At 39.6% G+C, this 17408-nt stretch overlaps 1 protein-coding gene and 1 long non-coding RNA gene across 4 annotated transcripts in view; one reads left to right on the forward strand and one right to left on the reverse strand.

Moving 5' to 3' along the window:
• Positions 1-17408, forward strand: part of LOC110291392 (EGF-like and EMI domain-containing protein 1) — a 562504-nt gene that overhangs the window by 534395 nt on the left and 10701 nt on the right. For all 3 annotated transcript variants that reach the window (XR_003836207.1, XR_003836208.1, XM_029475297.1), the window contains exons 9-12: positions 913-1050; positions 6904-7026; positions 12725-12922; positions 15160-15333. Coding sequence is in view for 1 of the 3 variants with exons in the window: in XM_029475297.1 (XP_029331157.1) it covers positions 913-1050; positions 6904-7026; positions 12725-12922; positions 15160-15333 (633 nt within the window). In the remaining 2 variants the exon portion in view is untranslated. The remainder of the gene's footprint in view (positions 1-912; positions 1051-6903; positions 7027-12724; positions 12923-15159; positions 15334-17408) is intronic.
• LOC110291393 overlaps positions 7122-17408 on the reverse strand; it is a 26742-nt gene continuing 16455 nt past the window's right edge. Inside the window, exon 3 of the long non-coding RNA XR_002377558.2 lies at positions 7122-7194. This is a non-coding gene — a long non-coding RNA (uncharacterized LOC110291393). The remainder of the gene's footprint in view (positions 7195-17408) is intronic.

The following is a 17408-nucleotide window of genomic DNA, read 5'->3' on the forward strand; positions in this document are numbered from 1 at the left end:
TATTTGCTGTAAGCTGTTATGGCCAAATAAAGAAGGCATAGTGGGGTTGGCAGTGACAGGGACCTGTAGTGTTCACTGCAAGCCTACAAACTACTATGTGTTGTAGCAAGAGACTGTGCTGATGGAACACAGTCTTGATTCTTCACACAGCGATAATGATGAACCATGCTCATGAAGAGTGCCACAATCTCAGGTACTTTTGTCTTACTCCCCTCCTCCTCCTCCTCCACCTCCAAGGGGCAGTGCATTGAAAGTCCATTCCTCAAACACTGATTCAAGTATTAGATTACTTCTTGTATCTTCATTCAGAAAATCGGGCTACAATGTCTAAGTGTTCAGGCCAGTCAGCATCCATATGAGCCTGATGTTCACCAATATGCCAAAATTACTAGCAAATGCCAGGGATGATGACATTCTTTAAAAGTAGTCGTATGGTTATAAGATAAGTGCATTTTATGTGAATCAAAGCTGGTTAGCACTCTCACATGATATGACTCACATTACAGAGAGTATATGGGTTTAATGTATCAAGTTATTCTTACCAGTATTTTCAAGAACCCACAGGCACTGAAAAGAACACTAATCAGTTTTACACACACAGAGGCTCACACACACAAACATGCACACTTTTTATTCTCTAAAGAGAGTTTTTAAATTATTTATTAGCAACTGATTGGACTCATATTGCCTTCCTTATCATTACTTCTTGTCACTTAGTAGTTCAATAGAGTATAGGCATGTATAATACTTATGACTTGAAACACCTCTGAATTTTACTTTTATGTGTGCAAAGTGTCAGTGTATTTTTCTCAATGTGTCTCTCTCTCAAAAGAGAAAGCACGTCTGTGGTTCACATATATTCCATTTTCCCTATTGTCATGTTAATAGCTCTCTTTTGCTTGTTTTGGAAAGGAATTGAATTAGAAATTGTCAATATCTGTGAGAAGAACAATGGCGGTTGTTCTCATCACTGCGAGCCTGCAATTGGTGGAGTCCACTGTTCCTGTAACCACGGACATCAACTGGATACCGATGGGAAAACATGCATAGGTAATTGTTGGCAATCGCCATCTTCATGCAAAGTTTCTCTGGACCCACTGAGCACTTTCATGCTAAAACACACTGTTACATCGTGAGCCACACCGCAACCCTCAGACTGAGAGGTGCTTTTTAACTATAGATCTCTGACCACTGATACATAGCAAAGACAAGCAAATACTTGGATACTTACCTTGAAATTAAGAAGATTGAAACACTCTTATTGAGACATGCAGGGCTATTAACGATGTAAATAAAAATTATTGTTTTGTTTCAGAAAAATATATCCTAAGGTCTACCTAAACTATTAAATTTGTATGCCAACATTAGACCCAACTGTGAGTCCCGAGTCTTCAAGCAGAAATGAAATCACGCCCATGATTTTCCAGTTTGGTAATGATTTGTATGAATATCCAGTTGGGCAATGGCAACTTTTACTAAAAGTGTAAGAAGATAATCACTTTGGACATCCCAGGTCTAACCCATCTTTTTTTGTTTGTTTTTTATGTATATTTCTGAGTCCATGTCCATGTGAGGGCCAGTAACTACTAAGTCCAGAAGAGAGAGTCAGATGCCATGGAACTAGTGTTTCTAGTGATTGTAAGCTGCCTGATACTTGGTTCTACCACAAGAATACATGTTCTTACCACATAGCCATTAGAATTACTATCAGTTATTGCTGCAGACCCTCTGGATCCCTGTGTCTGCATGGAACGGGGTCTCTCGACGCAGGTGGGCAAAGCGTGGATGAGCGACAAACAGACACACACAGGAAGTTCGTGTGGAATCTGAGTGTAATTTTACAACTCGAGCATCAGACTTTTTATGCAGAGGACAATAAGGAAGTTGGGTGACATATTCCCTAGGTACAATTGAGGTAACCAGAATCTTACATAAAACAGAGGAATGCAAACACAAAAGGTCTAACGGGAACCACCTGGGATAGAATTCATTTCATATAACTTGCTATGATCAACAAGGGCTCCACCTAAGATTCACTAATCTTAGAAGCCAGGGTCAAGGGCTTCGCATCCTTGCCATAGTTCCTATTTTAGTCTCTTGTATAGTCCACCTTCCCCTTAGGCCATTGTAAGTACGTGTGTATGGGTGTAACTCTGCTATAGTATCTATTCTGGTTTCTCCTTTGGTCTGAAACTTCCTTCTTCCTTAGTGATGGTAAATTCCTGTGTAAGGGAGTGACTTAGCTTTTACAATCTTACTGAATTCTAAGCCCTTGATCTTGGTCAAGGACACCCTTAGACTGTTGGAACACTGGCGGAAGGCTTTAGCCATGTCAGAATTCAATTTTAAAAAGCACTTATAATAGGAAAATACTGAAAGAGAGCACGTGGATCCATACACTAGACTAACGCGGGAATGGGACGCAGGAATGAAAAATTACTGTATGGGTAGGGAACGCTAGACTCCAGGAAGAGAGCTTCCTTGAAACTCTTTTGCCTCATGAGTGACTTTTAAGCCTTTCGGCTTGTCCAGCTGACTCGACCGGAGAGCATAGCAAGTTATATCATTTGCAACAATAAGAAGAGCAGTCCCAATTTGGCCTTCCCTCATTAAAACATACTTCGTGGAGATCTTCCAGTGTGTCTCTGCTAGGCAACGAGGGAGAAGCAAGGCTGTGCTCTGGCTCTGAAACACTCTCTTAACGAGTGATGCTTCTTCATCCTAGAGCGGAAATACCATATTTACTGATTTTATTTAATGATGACACTTGCTTCCTCCCTTTAAATAATAGTACAAATTCAAAAGAACTCCCTTTTCACTGCTCACCATCCAACAAGATGGGAAATAGTTCAAAGCACTGAGAGAGGTGACTGAATCACTAGGTTACATTGTTTTGTTTTGTGCTTCAGCATTGTAAGTGACTAAATTGCATGGAAGGTATAGTATTCTACTTTCACTAAAGTATTAAACCTAAACAATGTCATTGTATGTGTGTCTTGATCCAATAATGTCTTCTACACTGCTATGAGTCTATGGTGTCCAACATATCAAAACCAATTACTTTCCTTGGGTCTCTTGCAATGAAAAATATACTACATTTTCTGTCTTACTAATACTTAAATTTATGAAAAAAAATTATGTTTTTCTCTCTTCCTCACTTTTATCTCTTATTCCTCCCTCCCTTCCTCCCGTCCTTCTTTCCTTCCTTTTTTCCTCCTCATTTTGTTCTTCATATGAGTACTAAATAGAGAAAACTGGAAATGTTTGTTTGTTTGTTTGTTTATCACTTATTCATTCAGTTAGTTGGTTGGATTTTTGTGGGGGTTGGGGGATAGAGTTTCTCTGTGTAGCCCTAGCATCCTGGAACTCTCTATATAGACCAGGCTGGCATTGAACCCAGATATCTGTCTGACCCTAACTCCCAAGTTTTAGGGATTAAAGACATGAGCAACCACCACAAGGTGATCTGTGTGTGTGTGTGTGTGTGTCTGTGTGTGTATGTATGTATTTTAAAATCGATATCTTTAGTCTTTGAAAAGTACAATTCAAGAAACTTTTCTTATTTACAGCTAGAAAATAGTATAGCATCTGCCAGGGTCAGAATGCAGAAAGCTGCATATTTATGAGATTCCTGCAGTCAACAAGGCAATATTAGACTGCTTATGGTTCATTTTGTTTCATTTTCATTTCAAGAATAAAATTGCTTCTTCTGAAGACCAGATATTCAGTAGGGCAAAGGCAATAATTTACTTAGACCATGAGAAGGCTACTCATATTGCTCTTCTTGTTACTGGTTACTTTTATAGAACCAACCATGAGTTTTATCATATGTTAAGATGAGGTGTTTTTTAAAGATGAGAATGTATAAAAGACAGTACAGGTAACATGCCAGTTGTTAACCTTGCCCAAGTGCAAAAGCCTCATCCTGAAACACCGAGAGATGTGAGATGTGTAAATGGCCTTGGAGTGACAATCATATGGAAAGTAGTTGTCTGGCCTCACTGAGGAATTCCAAGGTAAACATATGGCTAGTTTCTAGCGGGTATGTCTTCCTTTAGGAGTTTTTAGGAGTGTACAGAAGTGTTCACTTCAGTACTGCGAGTCTTGTGGTTTTGACTAGGGCTAGATTTTCCCGGGAAGCAGTTCATTCCATCACTCCTGCTCTGTGACATTCCATGTAACTGCAAAAGCCATAAAGTATGATCAAAACAGGAACCAGACAAGCAACAACTTCATCGGCAATATGAAAAGAAATAAAGACATTTAGAAATCAGGTGGTATAAAGGTTGAGTGGCAGTATTTCCTAGAAAAGACTTGAGGTGAGTGTGTAGGCAGTAAGCTCCTTGATCTGTGAATGTGAAACCCTGAATTCTGATCCCAAGAACCCACATAAAAAGCTGGGCCTGATATCTCAGAACTCAGAGCTGGAGGCAAGAGAATACTTCTGGCTTGCTGGCCAGCTGATCTAGCAAATAAAAGACCCTTTTATAAAACAGAGTGCAGAGGACATTGAGGAACACTTACAATATATGTGCACTCTCCCCATGATATGCATATGTACTCCTCACCACATGACATGTATGTACACCCATATTCACACATGGCATACATATATATGCATACCCACACATGACATGCATGTACATCATACCCACACATTGTATGCATTACACCATACCCTCACATGACATACATATATATCCATACCCACACATTGCATGCATGTGTACCATACCCACACATGACATGTATGTACACCCATACCAACACATGATATACATGTACACATGGTATGATGGTTTTCTATATGCTTGGCCCACAGTGTGGCCTTGTTGGAGTAGGTGTGTCAATGTGGGTGTAGGCTTTAATACCCTCAACCTAGCTGCCTGGAAGTGAATCTCCTCATAGCAGCCTTCAGATGAAGACATAGAACTCTCAGCTCTGCCTGCACCGTGCCTGCCTGGATGCTGTTATGCTCCCAATTTGATGATATTCGACTGAAATCTCCAAACCCATAAGCCAGCCCCAACTAAATGTTCCTTTTATAAGAGTTGCCTTGGTGTCTGTCCACAGCAGTAAAACCCTAACTAAGACACATGGTCTGCATGTATACCATATCCATACATGGTCTGCATGTACACCATACCCACACATGGCTTGTATGTATACCATACCCACACATAACATGCATGTACACCATACCCACACATAACATGCATGTACACCATACTCATACATAACATACATGTACAACATACCCACACACGGCATGCATATACACCATATCCACACCCACATGTTTTGTACTATAGAAGCAGGAAGTTTGCGCTGAGCTTTTAAACTAAAGTCAGTGTGCAGGAGAAAGCTAAGAAATCTTCCTAGAGCAATGTAAATGGCAAGATGATTTAAAATAAACCCAAACAATAGTAATCAGACATATTTTCAGTATTATGGGAGGAGCCAGTATCCCTTGCTAGTTGAGACCTACATGTATGTATGCATGCATGTATGTATGTATGTATGTCGTTAAGAAGGCCTATTTTTAAATCAAAGGGGAATTAAAAATATCTGAAATTTTTTAAAAATCATGGAAAGTAATATCTTTTTATGAAATAAAACTGGCTCATCTTTTGTTTTTTTATGTTCTGTGTTCACATTGTTTAATCTAAAGGCCAGAGAAAGGCTTAATATGACAAAAGCTAATATCTGTCATTTTCGGAGCAGAGCTCCTTGGGACATTTTGCAGGAGAAAGAAAGCATTGTGCCCAGATGACCTTCATTTAGATAGTTTCTGCTGACCCCTCGCCTTGACTGACTGACTGCATTTCCTTTCCTTCCAGTCTCTTGTCTTCATTTCCTTGAGTCTACTGACTCTTCCGAGGTTAATTGAGACATTGACCTCTTTGCACCTGTGTAGTCCTGGAGCAATAGGATTCTGAAAGCTCAGCAGTGACAGCCACCCAGACCAACAGCTCAACACACAGAGGCTTGAATTGAGCTGGGGCAGAAAGCCAACACCTTCACCATGAAATCCCCTGCTGCCTAGAGCAAGGAAAATAGTGTCTGTTGAGACTCTTTCACTGTTTTGCTTAGAATGACCCTTCAAAACTTGGGCCAAGTACATTGTTGTTTGGCTGAATGGTTTCAACCCGACAGACACTGGAGCCTTTTGATTTCCCGTAGGCCAGCTGTATGTTAAGAACAGCCATTCATGACTGTAGAATTCTGGATAGTGCTATATAGACAACTGCACATCTGACAGGACATTTCAAGGGAATGACTTCACAGCTGTAACAAAACCCCATAGATCTCACCCATCCCATAGCATGTATCATTGCCAGGTTTACTCCAGAATTTATTACACACTATGTGAGGTAAGTGTGTCTCTTTCCTTCCCACAGGCATACAGTCCCCACCTCTCTCCCCAGTTGAGTTCAAGGGGGATATTGACTTGGAAACACTCTTGATCTCAGATCTTGAAGGAGAAGCCCACTTTGGGGTCTCTCTCTGAAGCTGTCAAACATTACTAAATGAAATTCTTTGGCTCTTCCTTCGCAATCCTGTCTTTTTGTGCTAAGGGTTCTATTTATTCAGTCATATTGCTTTTTAAACTGGAAAGATAGCAGAGATCTCTCTTTTCCTATATTTATAAATGCATTTGAAGATTATTTACATTCTTTTAAAATAAATAACAGGCATAGAAAGAGCTTGCAAGAAATGGGAACCCAGAATAGGTATCATTATTTTGTGTGATCATTTCTTCAGTCTCATTATGTGACCAGAGTAGTGGGAAATGGTTAATCAAACAGTTTTCATTTAGAAGTGAGTCTTCTCAGAGGGAGCTTCAGCAGTTTTGTTGAATTCTGTTTTCCTGCAGTAACACAAATGTCCTCTGCCCTTCAGACTTTGATGAATGTGAGAGCGGAGAAGCCTGCTGTGCCCAACTCTGCATCAACTACTTAGGAGGCTATGAGTGCAGCTGTGAGGAAGGCTTTCAGATCAGTTCGGATGGTTGTGGATGTGATGGTAAATTCCTGAGATCTCCTGGAACAACTGATGTAATGTTCAGTCTGTGGGTGGGAGCTTGGAAGCAATGTTTTTCATGCTGAAGAAATGTAGATTTCTGTGCTTTCACTCTGTGATGGCATGTGGACCTTGGTGGCTTGAACTTTGGAGAACCCGAGATCTTCATCTCTGAAATGAAGATAGCAATAGAATTTTAGGGAGTAAATTAAGGAAAGTTTATAATAAAAGTAAAGTGCTAGCATGATGTTTTTGACCTAGATTACCACTCCACTAAAAGCGCTATAGTTAATACAATGTTCCTTGGTCCATAATGCTTTTCACAGGTATGTATGCAGAGAAGAAATGAGGGAGTGGGCAACATACTACTAATGAGTCATTTCTAAAATTCTGGACCCCAATTACAAAGTTGATTGCTGAAAGTCACTTTCAAGAAGAATCCAATGAGAGAATTATCTTATGATAAGAGTGAAAACCCGCAGCAGAATCGCTCACATATTAACAAAGCCAAGGCCACCTTTAGATGTGTCATCTCACAAATTTCTATATTGTTAAAATTTGTGCACTTCTAGGAGCTCTCTAGACTAGCTTACATTTTTTTAATAAAGGGGACTCTTAAAATAGTGAGTATAACTAGTTAATGGTATCCCAGCACCCACTTATCCCTGAGATTTGGTCACAAACTCAGCCAGCTTGACTGAGGTTAGATAAAAGCCCTTGCCTCAAACAATAAGGTGGTAAGTGATCAAGGAAGACACAGATGTTGACTCTCAGCCTTTAAAAACAAGCACACACAAAGATGGACACATTCATACACATATACTACAGACACATGCATATAGACACACACACACACACACACACATACGAGAGAGAGAGACAGACAGACAGACAAACAGACATTCAGACAGACTAATAGTTCCTGTAAGTCCTTACATTATCCTGTGGTTTCCTTCAAAAAGTCACATTAGTCACACTGTTCAGTCCCCCAAGTATTTGTGTGTTATTTACAGATAGTAGTTTCTCTTGCTATTGGTTTCTAATTCTACTCAACTGTGATATGATAAGTGATGATGTATTATTTCAGTCATTTTGTGTTAAGAATTACTTTGTGGCATAGAATGTGGCCTATTTTGGAGAAGTTCTGTGGGCTACTCAGAATGTTTATTCTATATCTGCTGATAAGAATCATGTAGATATCTGTTAAGTCCATTTGATCCATGTTATAGTTTAACTCTGAAATTTCTTTGTTCATCTTTAGTTTGGATAATCTCTGTAAACATAGGGCTAGGATGCAAAGTTAACTAGCATCGTTGTATCAGGACTTATGTAATTGTAAAATTCCCATTTGTGTTTGTTTTATAACAATGAGAACTACAGTGCTTAGTTATATTTATTTATAATTGTTACATTTTCTTGGTGAATTGTTCACTTTATAAATATGTGACCTTGTTTATCTATTTGGTCTAACACTGGTTTGAAATCTATGTTATCAGCTCTCAGAATAGCTATACTAACTTGGTTTTGGCTTTCTTTTACTTCATAAATTGAATTCTATCATTTGACCCTCAGCCTATGAGTGTCTATGCCAATAATATGTTCTTATGTGACAAAACTTTTCCTGGGAGACACTACATATATGTCTACTCATCCCAGCTAGGGAGCCCAGCAAAGGCTGAAGTATGGATACCACCAGAGTCCACCATAGGTGGATGTAGGGTTTTACTGGGGTTACACACAGGAGTGTGGGTGAGAAGTTATGTACAGTAGCAGGAATGACTCAAGATGAGAATCTTGGAGCACACTGCACGTCCTGTAGGCAGCTCACCAGGTTGAAGAGTGTCCTTTTCAAGAGATTCTTGTCTAAACCTCTTCTAGTTAGCTGGGTTACTTTCTGCCTCTGGATAGCTGGTCTCAGTTCAGTCTTTTTGCAGCTCAGCTTCACCTTACAGAGAGGGGTTTTCCATTTTTATTGCTTCTCTGGCAGGGAGGGCCCTAGTGAATCTAGTCAGTTTCAGGGACATACTTAATCTTTTTGAGTTGTTTATCTTCCTGCTTAATAAGGGGCTTCCCCTGAAGGATGGGATGTTTCAATCTTAGAGGAAACTGTTGTACAACAGGTATATTTCTGGGAAAAAAAACAGATAGTTGGAACTTAATAGAGTCAACAATTCTGCAACTCTTTTTTAGTAAAAGTCATTTACATTTAAGTTTATTATGAGAGAAGCTACCAATTTATAGTTTTATTTTTTGTTTTTGTTGTTAGTTGGATTATTCTTTGTTCTTTTTTTCTCTCTTCTAGTACCATCCTGGGTTTTCTGGTTAATGTATTGAACTTGATGGGTTCTTTCCTAGTTATCTTTCGCTCATCTCCTCATATCAAAAAACTTATCAAATCTTTTATATTCCTAATTGAAGGTATCTTCCTTATGAAACCATATAAATACTGGAGTCTATTGGCTGAGTGATGCAGAGAGAGAGAGAGACAGAGACAGAGACAGAGACAGAGACAGAGACAGAGACAGAGAGATACAGAAAGAGAGACACAGAGAGGGACAGAGACAGCAGAGACAGAGAGACAGAAACAGATAGAGAGGTGGGTAGGCAGTCAAGTGCATGTGGAAGCCAGAGATTGATATCAGTGTCTCTCTCAAATGTTTTTCCAAAATATTTGTGAGACAGGGTTTCCCAGTGAACCTGGTGCTCACTATTTCTGCTGGGAATGTTGGCAACTGAGCTACTAGGATACAGTTGTCTGTACCAGCCAGCACTGAAATTATGGTGGAGGTGGACTTCAACAAGTGCTGTGAAAATCACATATTCGTCTGTAGCAAAAAGAAAGTAAATTCATCTCTCTCTCCCTGTACAAATCTCAATTCAAAGTGGATCACACATCTTAATAAGACACATGAAACTTGAAACTGCTAGCAGAAACTTTATATAAAACACCTGGAGACAGAGCCATAAGAAAGAACTTCTTCTGTGGACCCCAGAACCAAGGGAAAAAAAATTCCAATAATTTTCAAATTAGATTATAAGGAATTCAAAATGCTTCTTCACAGAAAAGGAGAAAAATAAAATCACTAAGTGAAAAGACAATCTAAAGAGAAGAAAAGTGCATTTGCCAGCACACATCACAGAATAGATTAATAGCTACAATCTGTAATAGCTGAAATTTTAAAAATTCAAGATATCCATTTAAATAACTCTTATGAACTTAACAGTTACTAGTTCTCAAAAGAACAAATACAAATAGCCTAAATATTTATAAGAGTGTTTAATGGGCTTAGCCACCAAGGAAATGCACATTAAAATTACTCTTAATTTCCATCTCAACTAAGTCACATGGCTGTCATTAAAAATAGTGCTGAGGACAAAGAAAGAGGATCTCATGCGTGCTGGTGAGAGGTAAAGTCGCAGAGCCCTTCTAGAAGTCACAGAGGAGGATTCCCCAAACTGGAGTTAGAACTTCCATGTCACAGAGCCCCATCACCCTGTATGGACTGGAGGGGGGAGGTCAGTAATCCACACGGTCCTCCTCACACGCATTCATTGCTCCACTGATCACAGTAACCAAAATACAGAACAAGCCTAGTTATTCATAGGCAGAAGAATTGGTAAAAACATATATGGTACATATATATATACAATAGAATCTCATCTCTAAAGAAAGATGAAATCAGGGCATTTTCAGAAAAAAATATATAACTAGGGGTCATTTATATTGAGTGAAATAAACTGGACCCTGAAGAAACAGTTACTAAGTTATTTTTTCATGTAAATTATCAAAATTTAAATCTATTTCTCACTTGAAGGTAGAAAGGAGACAGCAAGGGGGAAGGGTGACAAGGTAAGTGGGAGTGGCTAGTGGGTTTGGTGGGAGTGGCTAGAGGGTATGGTGGGAGTGGCTAGAGAGTATGATGAACACAAGTGACATAAAAACAGAAGGGTAAATTCTGGAGCAGGTGGGGACAAAGGGGTAGAATAGGGCAGTAGGAGAAGCTAAGAGTGATAAAAAAAATTGAATGGCATATGTGTGTAAACATACTATAGTAAAATCAACTGCTTTGTATGCTAACTTAAAAATAACTAAAAACAAAAAATTACCTCAACATATAATTGATTTTAAAAATTTGCTGTTATTATTATTATTTAAAACATTTTCTTAAAGTCTGTACAAAGTTCATAATACTACTGTATACTTCAGTAGCAAGTCAAATATATAGCATTTATGTCATTAAGAAAGTGGAGTTTTATTGCTTAAAGAAACAAATCCTGAATTGTGATGGTAGCCAGGTTTTTAACTACTACAAGCCAGCCCTTCAGTACATATCAAAGAAAAACAGTGTGCTATCTATATATACTAAACACGGTAGAGTATATTACCATTTACCATTTCGATCCAATTAACAGAGCCAACAAAAGCTGCATTTTATGCACCATCTGTTCCTAAGCACAGTGAGCCAAGACATGATTGCATGGCAGAAGTGTACACACTTGCACACATCCACAGTGCTAAGGTGTGCACCATCTGAAGTGAAGCTGAATTGTAGTTTCATTCTGGAACCTTCTGTGTCTCTAACACGTTGAATGAATCTATCTGAGTCTAGATTCAGTCATAAATCAGATACATGACAAGAGACTAATTAGTATTCTTCTAGGTCAAAAGTTCTCCACAGACCCTTGATGGAATTATGAAAAAAAAGTAAGAGTTTAATCACATACTTAGTTATTACATTGTTACAGAAAGAATAAGGCACAGCTTGGAACCATCAAATTTAAGTTTTATGTTCTTCATCCAAGCTACACAAGCAAGGCATCAAAAAGCCTTGGTTTATGTAGTCAGTCTTCAGTAAACTTGCAAAAGAAAGAGGGAAAGCCACTAGGCAGATGCACCAGCTAATCAGGAGCTCTGCTTGCTCTCCGTGTGGCAGAGTCCTGCTACTGGTTTATGAAGGTCACATAGTGCCACAAAGGCCAGATGCTGTTAACTCTACTCTCCCTATATGTGGATGAGTGTTTGGCTGTCAGTGTGAATGGTGGCCAGATGTGCATCAACTCCGTGGGAACATGTCTGTGCCTGTGAATAAGGGTACAGAATCAAAAGTGATCGAAGAACCTGTTTCCCTCTCTCTGTCAGCAGTCAAGGGATTGTGCTGAGCCCTTCCTAACTTCTTTCGACCTACTACTCTTCAGAATGCTAGGGAGGAACCTTCACACCCCTCCCTATCTCACTCCTTCAGTTCTCTCTCTCTCTCTCTCTCTCTCTCTCTCTCTCTCTCTCTCTCTCTCTCTCTCTCTCTCCTACCCATCTCTCCATCTCTTCCTTCCTCCTACCCTCCCCTTCCTTCTTTATTCTCTCTTTCCTTTTTCTCCTCACTCTCCATTACTTTTCTCTTATTTTTCTCTCTGTCTCATTCCTTTTCTCCTTCCTGACTCCCTCCACCCTCTTTTTCTTCTTTCTAGCCTTATTTTATTTCCCTTATATTCTGCCTTCTGTAATTCATCCCCATGCTGACAGCATCTGTCTATTGGTACAATGGGCCTTTGAAGAGCCTGCTCAAAGCTCTTTGCATATTAGTCATCCTGCTTGGCTGTCTAGTTCAGATTCTCACTATCTGTTAATGCTTGCTTGCTTTTTCCTTCTTCTATCCACACTGCTGAAAGTCATTTCTCTCTCTCTCTCTCTCTCTGGCCTCAGCTTTAGATGAGCAGTTAGAGGAAGAAGAAGAGGAAATAGACATTCTGAGGTTTCCAGGCCGTCTGTCTCAGAACCCACCCCAGCTATTCCCTTATCTTGATCCTTCTCTGACTGCTTCATATGAAGATGAAGACAATGATGATGCTGACTTGGAAGCAGAAGGAGCGGTCCAAGGTCTGACAGCCTTGCACAGAGTTGGTGAGTAAAGGACTGGTTTGTTGCTCTCAACGTCAGACATCACTAGATAACTCCATCTTGTTATAATAGTGTCTTAGTTAGGGTTGTACTGCTGTGACCAGACTCCATGACCAAGGCAACTCTTATAAAGACAATGTTTAATTGGGGCTGACTTACAGGTTCAGAGGTTCTGTCCATTAACTTCTAGATAGGAACATGGCAGTATCAGGCAGGCATGGTGTAAGAGGAATTGAAAGTTCTACACCTTATTCTAAAGGCAAAAAGGAGAAGATTGGCTTCCATGCAGTTAGGATGAATGTTTTTGTTTTGTTTGGTTTGGTTTTTTGGGTTTTTGTTGTTGTTGTTGTTGTTGATTTTTTTTTCCCCTGGCTGTCCTGGAACTCACTTTGTAGACCAGGCTGGCCTCGAACCCAGAAATCTGCCTGCCTCTGCCTCCCAAGTACTGGGATTAAAGGCATGCACCACCACCGCCCGGCAGGTCAACTATATATATATATATATATATATATATATATATATATAATTCTTTAAAACCACTATGTGGTTGCTGGGATTGATTTGAACTCAGGACCTTCAGAAGAGCAGTCAGTGCTCTTAACCACTGAGCTATCTCTCCAGTCCAGGATGAAGGTCTTAAACTCCACACCCACATTGACACACCTATTCCAACAAGGCCACACCTCCTAAAAGTGCCATTTCCTGGAACAAGCATATACAAACCGCAATAAATAGTTAATGTCATCAAATGATGGAATGGGAGATTTTGTAGAAAAACAGGACCAAAGTCTCCAGTTTTGCAGACCTTCCTATATAATTTGTCATCTCTTGGCTTCCATTTTTTTAAATAATAAAGACAGAAATAGAGGTATATGTAGAAATGGAAGTGTGGGGTTATAGGTTGTGTTGATTGTTCATTAAGTAAATGACCCTATTCAGGATGTCAGCTATAACCCTGACATCCTGAATTCAAATCTAGGATTCACATGGTGGAATAAAATAAATCCTTCCCAACAGCTGTTCCCTGACTTCATCCCATGTGCGCACATATATACACATGTACCTAAATAAATAAACAATTAAACAAATATAAAAATAAAATGGAAACTGTCAGTATTATATTTGTGTTATAGTTTATTTATCAGAATATCTATATATGCTCCTGCATAAAGAAGAAACACTTGAATGTTTCATTCTTAAATTTCTGCTGCTTTGCCTATTTCAAATCAGAATAAGTATAGTTCGGAGACACAAACACAGACTGAAATCATTTGACCAGGTTTGGAAAAAGAGAAATCTTCTCTTTCCTTCAGTCACTTACCTGTTCATGAGATGCACCATGAATTCGTGCAGACAGCTGGTAAGAAAGCAAGACATGTGCAAGGCACAGTGCTCAGCAGCACAGTTGTGAGCATGGTAGAAATCAGCACTGCACAGAGCAGCAAGGGCCCACATCCACCCTTCTCTCCCACACCAAAGTGACAAAACATGAGCTCAAGGGTAAACAACTAAGTAAAAAAATTTCTTTAAATTTATTCAAGTTAGGATGAGCTTTGTCAAGAAAAGAATGGAGACATGAATTTATTGCACTTCAGTAAGAGATAGGAAACTAATCAGACACAAAAGATTTGTGCACAGGGTGTGGAAGAATCCTGCAAACGTATTGACAAAAGAAACGTGACCACCAAAGTGCTCACTCTACAATTTATAAATCATTCAGAAAAAAAAATGTGTGGTATCAGAAATTATGATAGTCTTTTATTTATGAGACTAATAGCTTTGACATTTTAGGTGGCAGGTAATGTGCGGTATCTTGACCTGAGTTTGTGGACTACTGAAGGGTATACTTGAAATGTGTGCATCATTACACATGAATGTTAAATTTCAATAAAAATTCACTTTAAAACCTATGTATAGAAACACCTATCTAAAATAGAAAGCATTAGCAAGCATGGCCTAGCTGCCCCTATTCTGAAATCAATCATAGGTCTGACTTATTTTTCTTTTATAACTCTTTAAGAATGGGACAATAATCTCATACCATATCTGACAGAAATAAAATATGTTCTATGTTGAAAGATATCTCTTTGCTAATGTCCTTTTCTGGATTTGTGTGTGTCTCTGTGTGTGTGTGTGTGTGTGTAAGACATCTGATCTGATTTTATTTGGTATTAAGAATTTTGTTTTACTTTTGGTTACACTTGTAGCCAGGGGCCAACTAACATATTTTCTCATGGCAGTCTGTTTAGATGGCACCTTTGGCCTGGACTGCAGCTTGAGCTGTGAAGATTGTATGAATGGAGGAAGATGCCAAGAAGGAAAGAGTGGGTGCTTGTGCCCAGCAGAATGGACTGGCCTTATATGCAATGAAAGCAGTGTCCTAAGAACTGGGGAAGAGCAGCAAGCTCCTGCGGGTGAGTTCTCCTCAACAAAAGCACCCTAAAATTTACTTATCAACTATCCAGTAAAGATAATAATATGTTTATCGTATATAAAGAATACTAGTGAATGCCGGTGCTTATAAATTGAATATATAACAGCATGGGGAGATTTTATATTCTCAGGGGAAGGCAGTACTCCAAATCCTACTAACACATAAAACATAGAAATTAATAAAGGCTTCTAATAAGGCTGGTCTTATGAAAACCTTGCACTTGAATAAATCACCAGCACCTGGCCAGCTATTCCCGATGGAAGGTTTATATTATGAAGTACAGTGAATTTGAATAAAAATTTAAAAATTGAAATTGTTTAACTGGGCTTACTTCTGTTGTTTACCCCACTTCCCCCTCTAAAAAAATTATGTGAACATAGCCAATGGTAATAGTTTCATCTTTTTATATAAGGCTCTCAAGAGAAGCTATCAAAAATTTAAATATGATGCCATCCAAATATCATTTCATTTGTGTTTTAAATGAAGACAGCTTTTAGGAGTTGAAACTTCCACGTAATGAAATAAAATGCATTGAGTTTCTTTCTCTCTTTTTAACTTTCTCTTGTACTTAAAAATATGTGTCTTCATGATTATATGGAAGATGGTGTGAGCAGATTTTTCCTTTTAGCTCCCTGTATGTAAGAAAAAAGATCAGAGACATGTTCTACTGCATAGCTCAGGCACAGGACCCAAGCTGACATGGTGACATCTTTCTGCCAGCATGACTCCTTCAGGTCTTTAGGATGTTCCCCCAGAATCCTTGTGATCATGTTCTCTGCCACTCTCATCCTTTTAGCAGCCCACTTTCTGTACACAGTCATGGAGAGCCTTCTAGAGTCAGGTTCTAATAAATTCTTTTCATTTAAAAAAAAAATTGGACCAACACCAGGTCACCTTGGGCGCAGAGTCGGCAGAGGTCCCCTAGAGGACTCTCCATGCAATCTTAGTACCACCAATGACTGGAACACAACTTCTGTTCCAATCCAATCACGCAGGACCTGAGACAGCATTAGGGAAGCAGAAAACCCGGCCTGACCAGGGTCACAAATTCCTTCCAGTTGGCGCCAGCACCGGGGTAACCTTGGGCCCAGAGTCAGCGGACAACCCCAAGGTCCCTAGAGGACAGTTTCTGAGGCAGACCCCATTTCAGGCTCCAGACATCCGGGCACCTTCCCTGCCAGAGGAGAGGTGTCCGCCCCACCCAGGAGGGCTTTGCCACAGCACCTGGAGGAGCCATCTTGGTTCCCGAATCCGGCCGAGACTAGTTGTACAGGTGAGACTGTGGACTACAGAAGCTAAAAACTTCTGAGACAGGCAGAAGCCACAGAGCTTCTGAGGCAGACCCCGTTTTGGGCCTTCATCTTCTGCCAGGAGGAAGGTCCAAATGCCAGATATCTGTGCAACTTCCCAGTAAGAGGAGAGCTTGCCTGCAGAGAGTACTCTAACCAATGAAACTCAGAGGACAGAGCTAGTCTCCCAGATCTGCTGATAGAGGTTAACAGAATCACGAGAGGAGCAATCTCTAACCAGAGACAACTATAACAACTAACTCCAGAGATTACCAGATGCCAAAGGCAAACATAAGAATCTGACTAACAGAAACCAAGACCACTCACCATCATCAGAATGCTGCACTCCCACCTCTCCCAGTCCTGGGTACCCCAACACACACGAAAAGCTAGACCCCGATTTAAAAGCATATCTCATGATGATGGTAGAGGACATCAAGGAAGACTTTAATAACTCACTTGAAGAAATATAGGAGAACACTGCTAAGGAGTTACAAGTTCTTAGAGAAAAACAGGAAAACACAGCCAAACAGGTAGAAGTCCTTAAAGAAAAACAAGAAAACACATCCAAACAGGTGATGGAAGTGAAGAAAACCATAGTAGACCTAAAAAGGTAAGTAGAAATAATAAAGAAAGCCCAAAGTGAGGCAATACTGGAGATAGAAACCCTAGGAAAGAAATCTGGAACCATAGATGCGAGTATAAGCAACAAAATACAAGAGATGGAAGAGAGAATCTCAGGTGCAGAAGATTCCATAGAGAACAT

Source organism: Mus caroli, chromosome 3 (assembly GCF_900094665.2).
Source record: "Mus caroli chromosome 3, CAROLI_EIJ_v1.1, whole genome shotgun sequence".
Classification (NCBI taxonomy): Eukaryota; Metazoa; Chordata; class Mammalia; order Rodentia; family Muridae; genus Mus; species Mus caroli.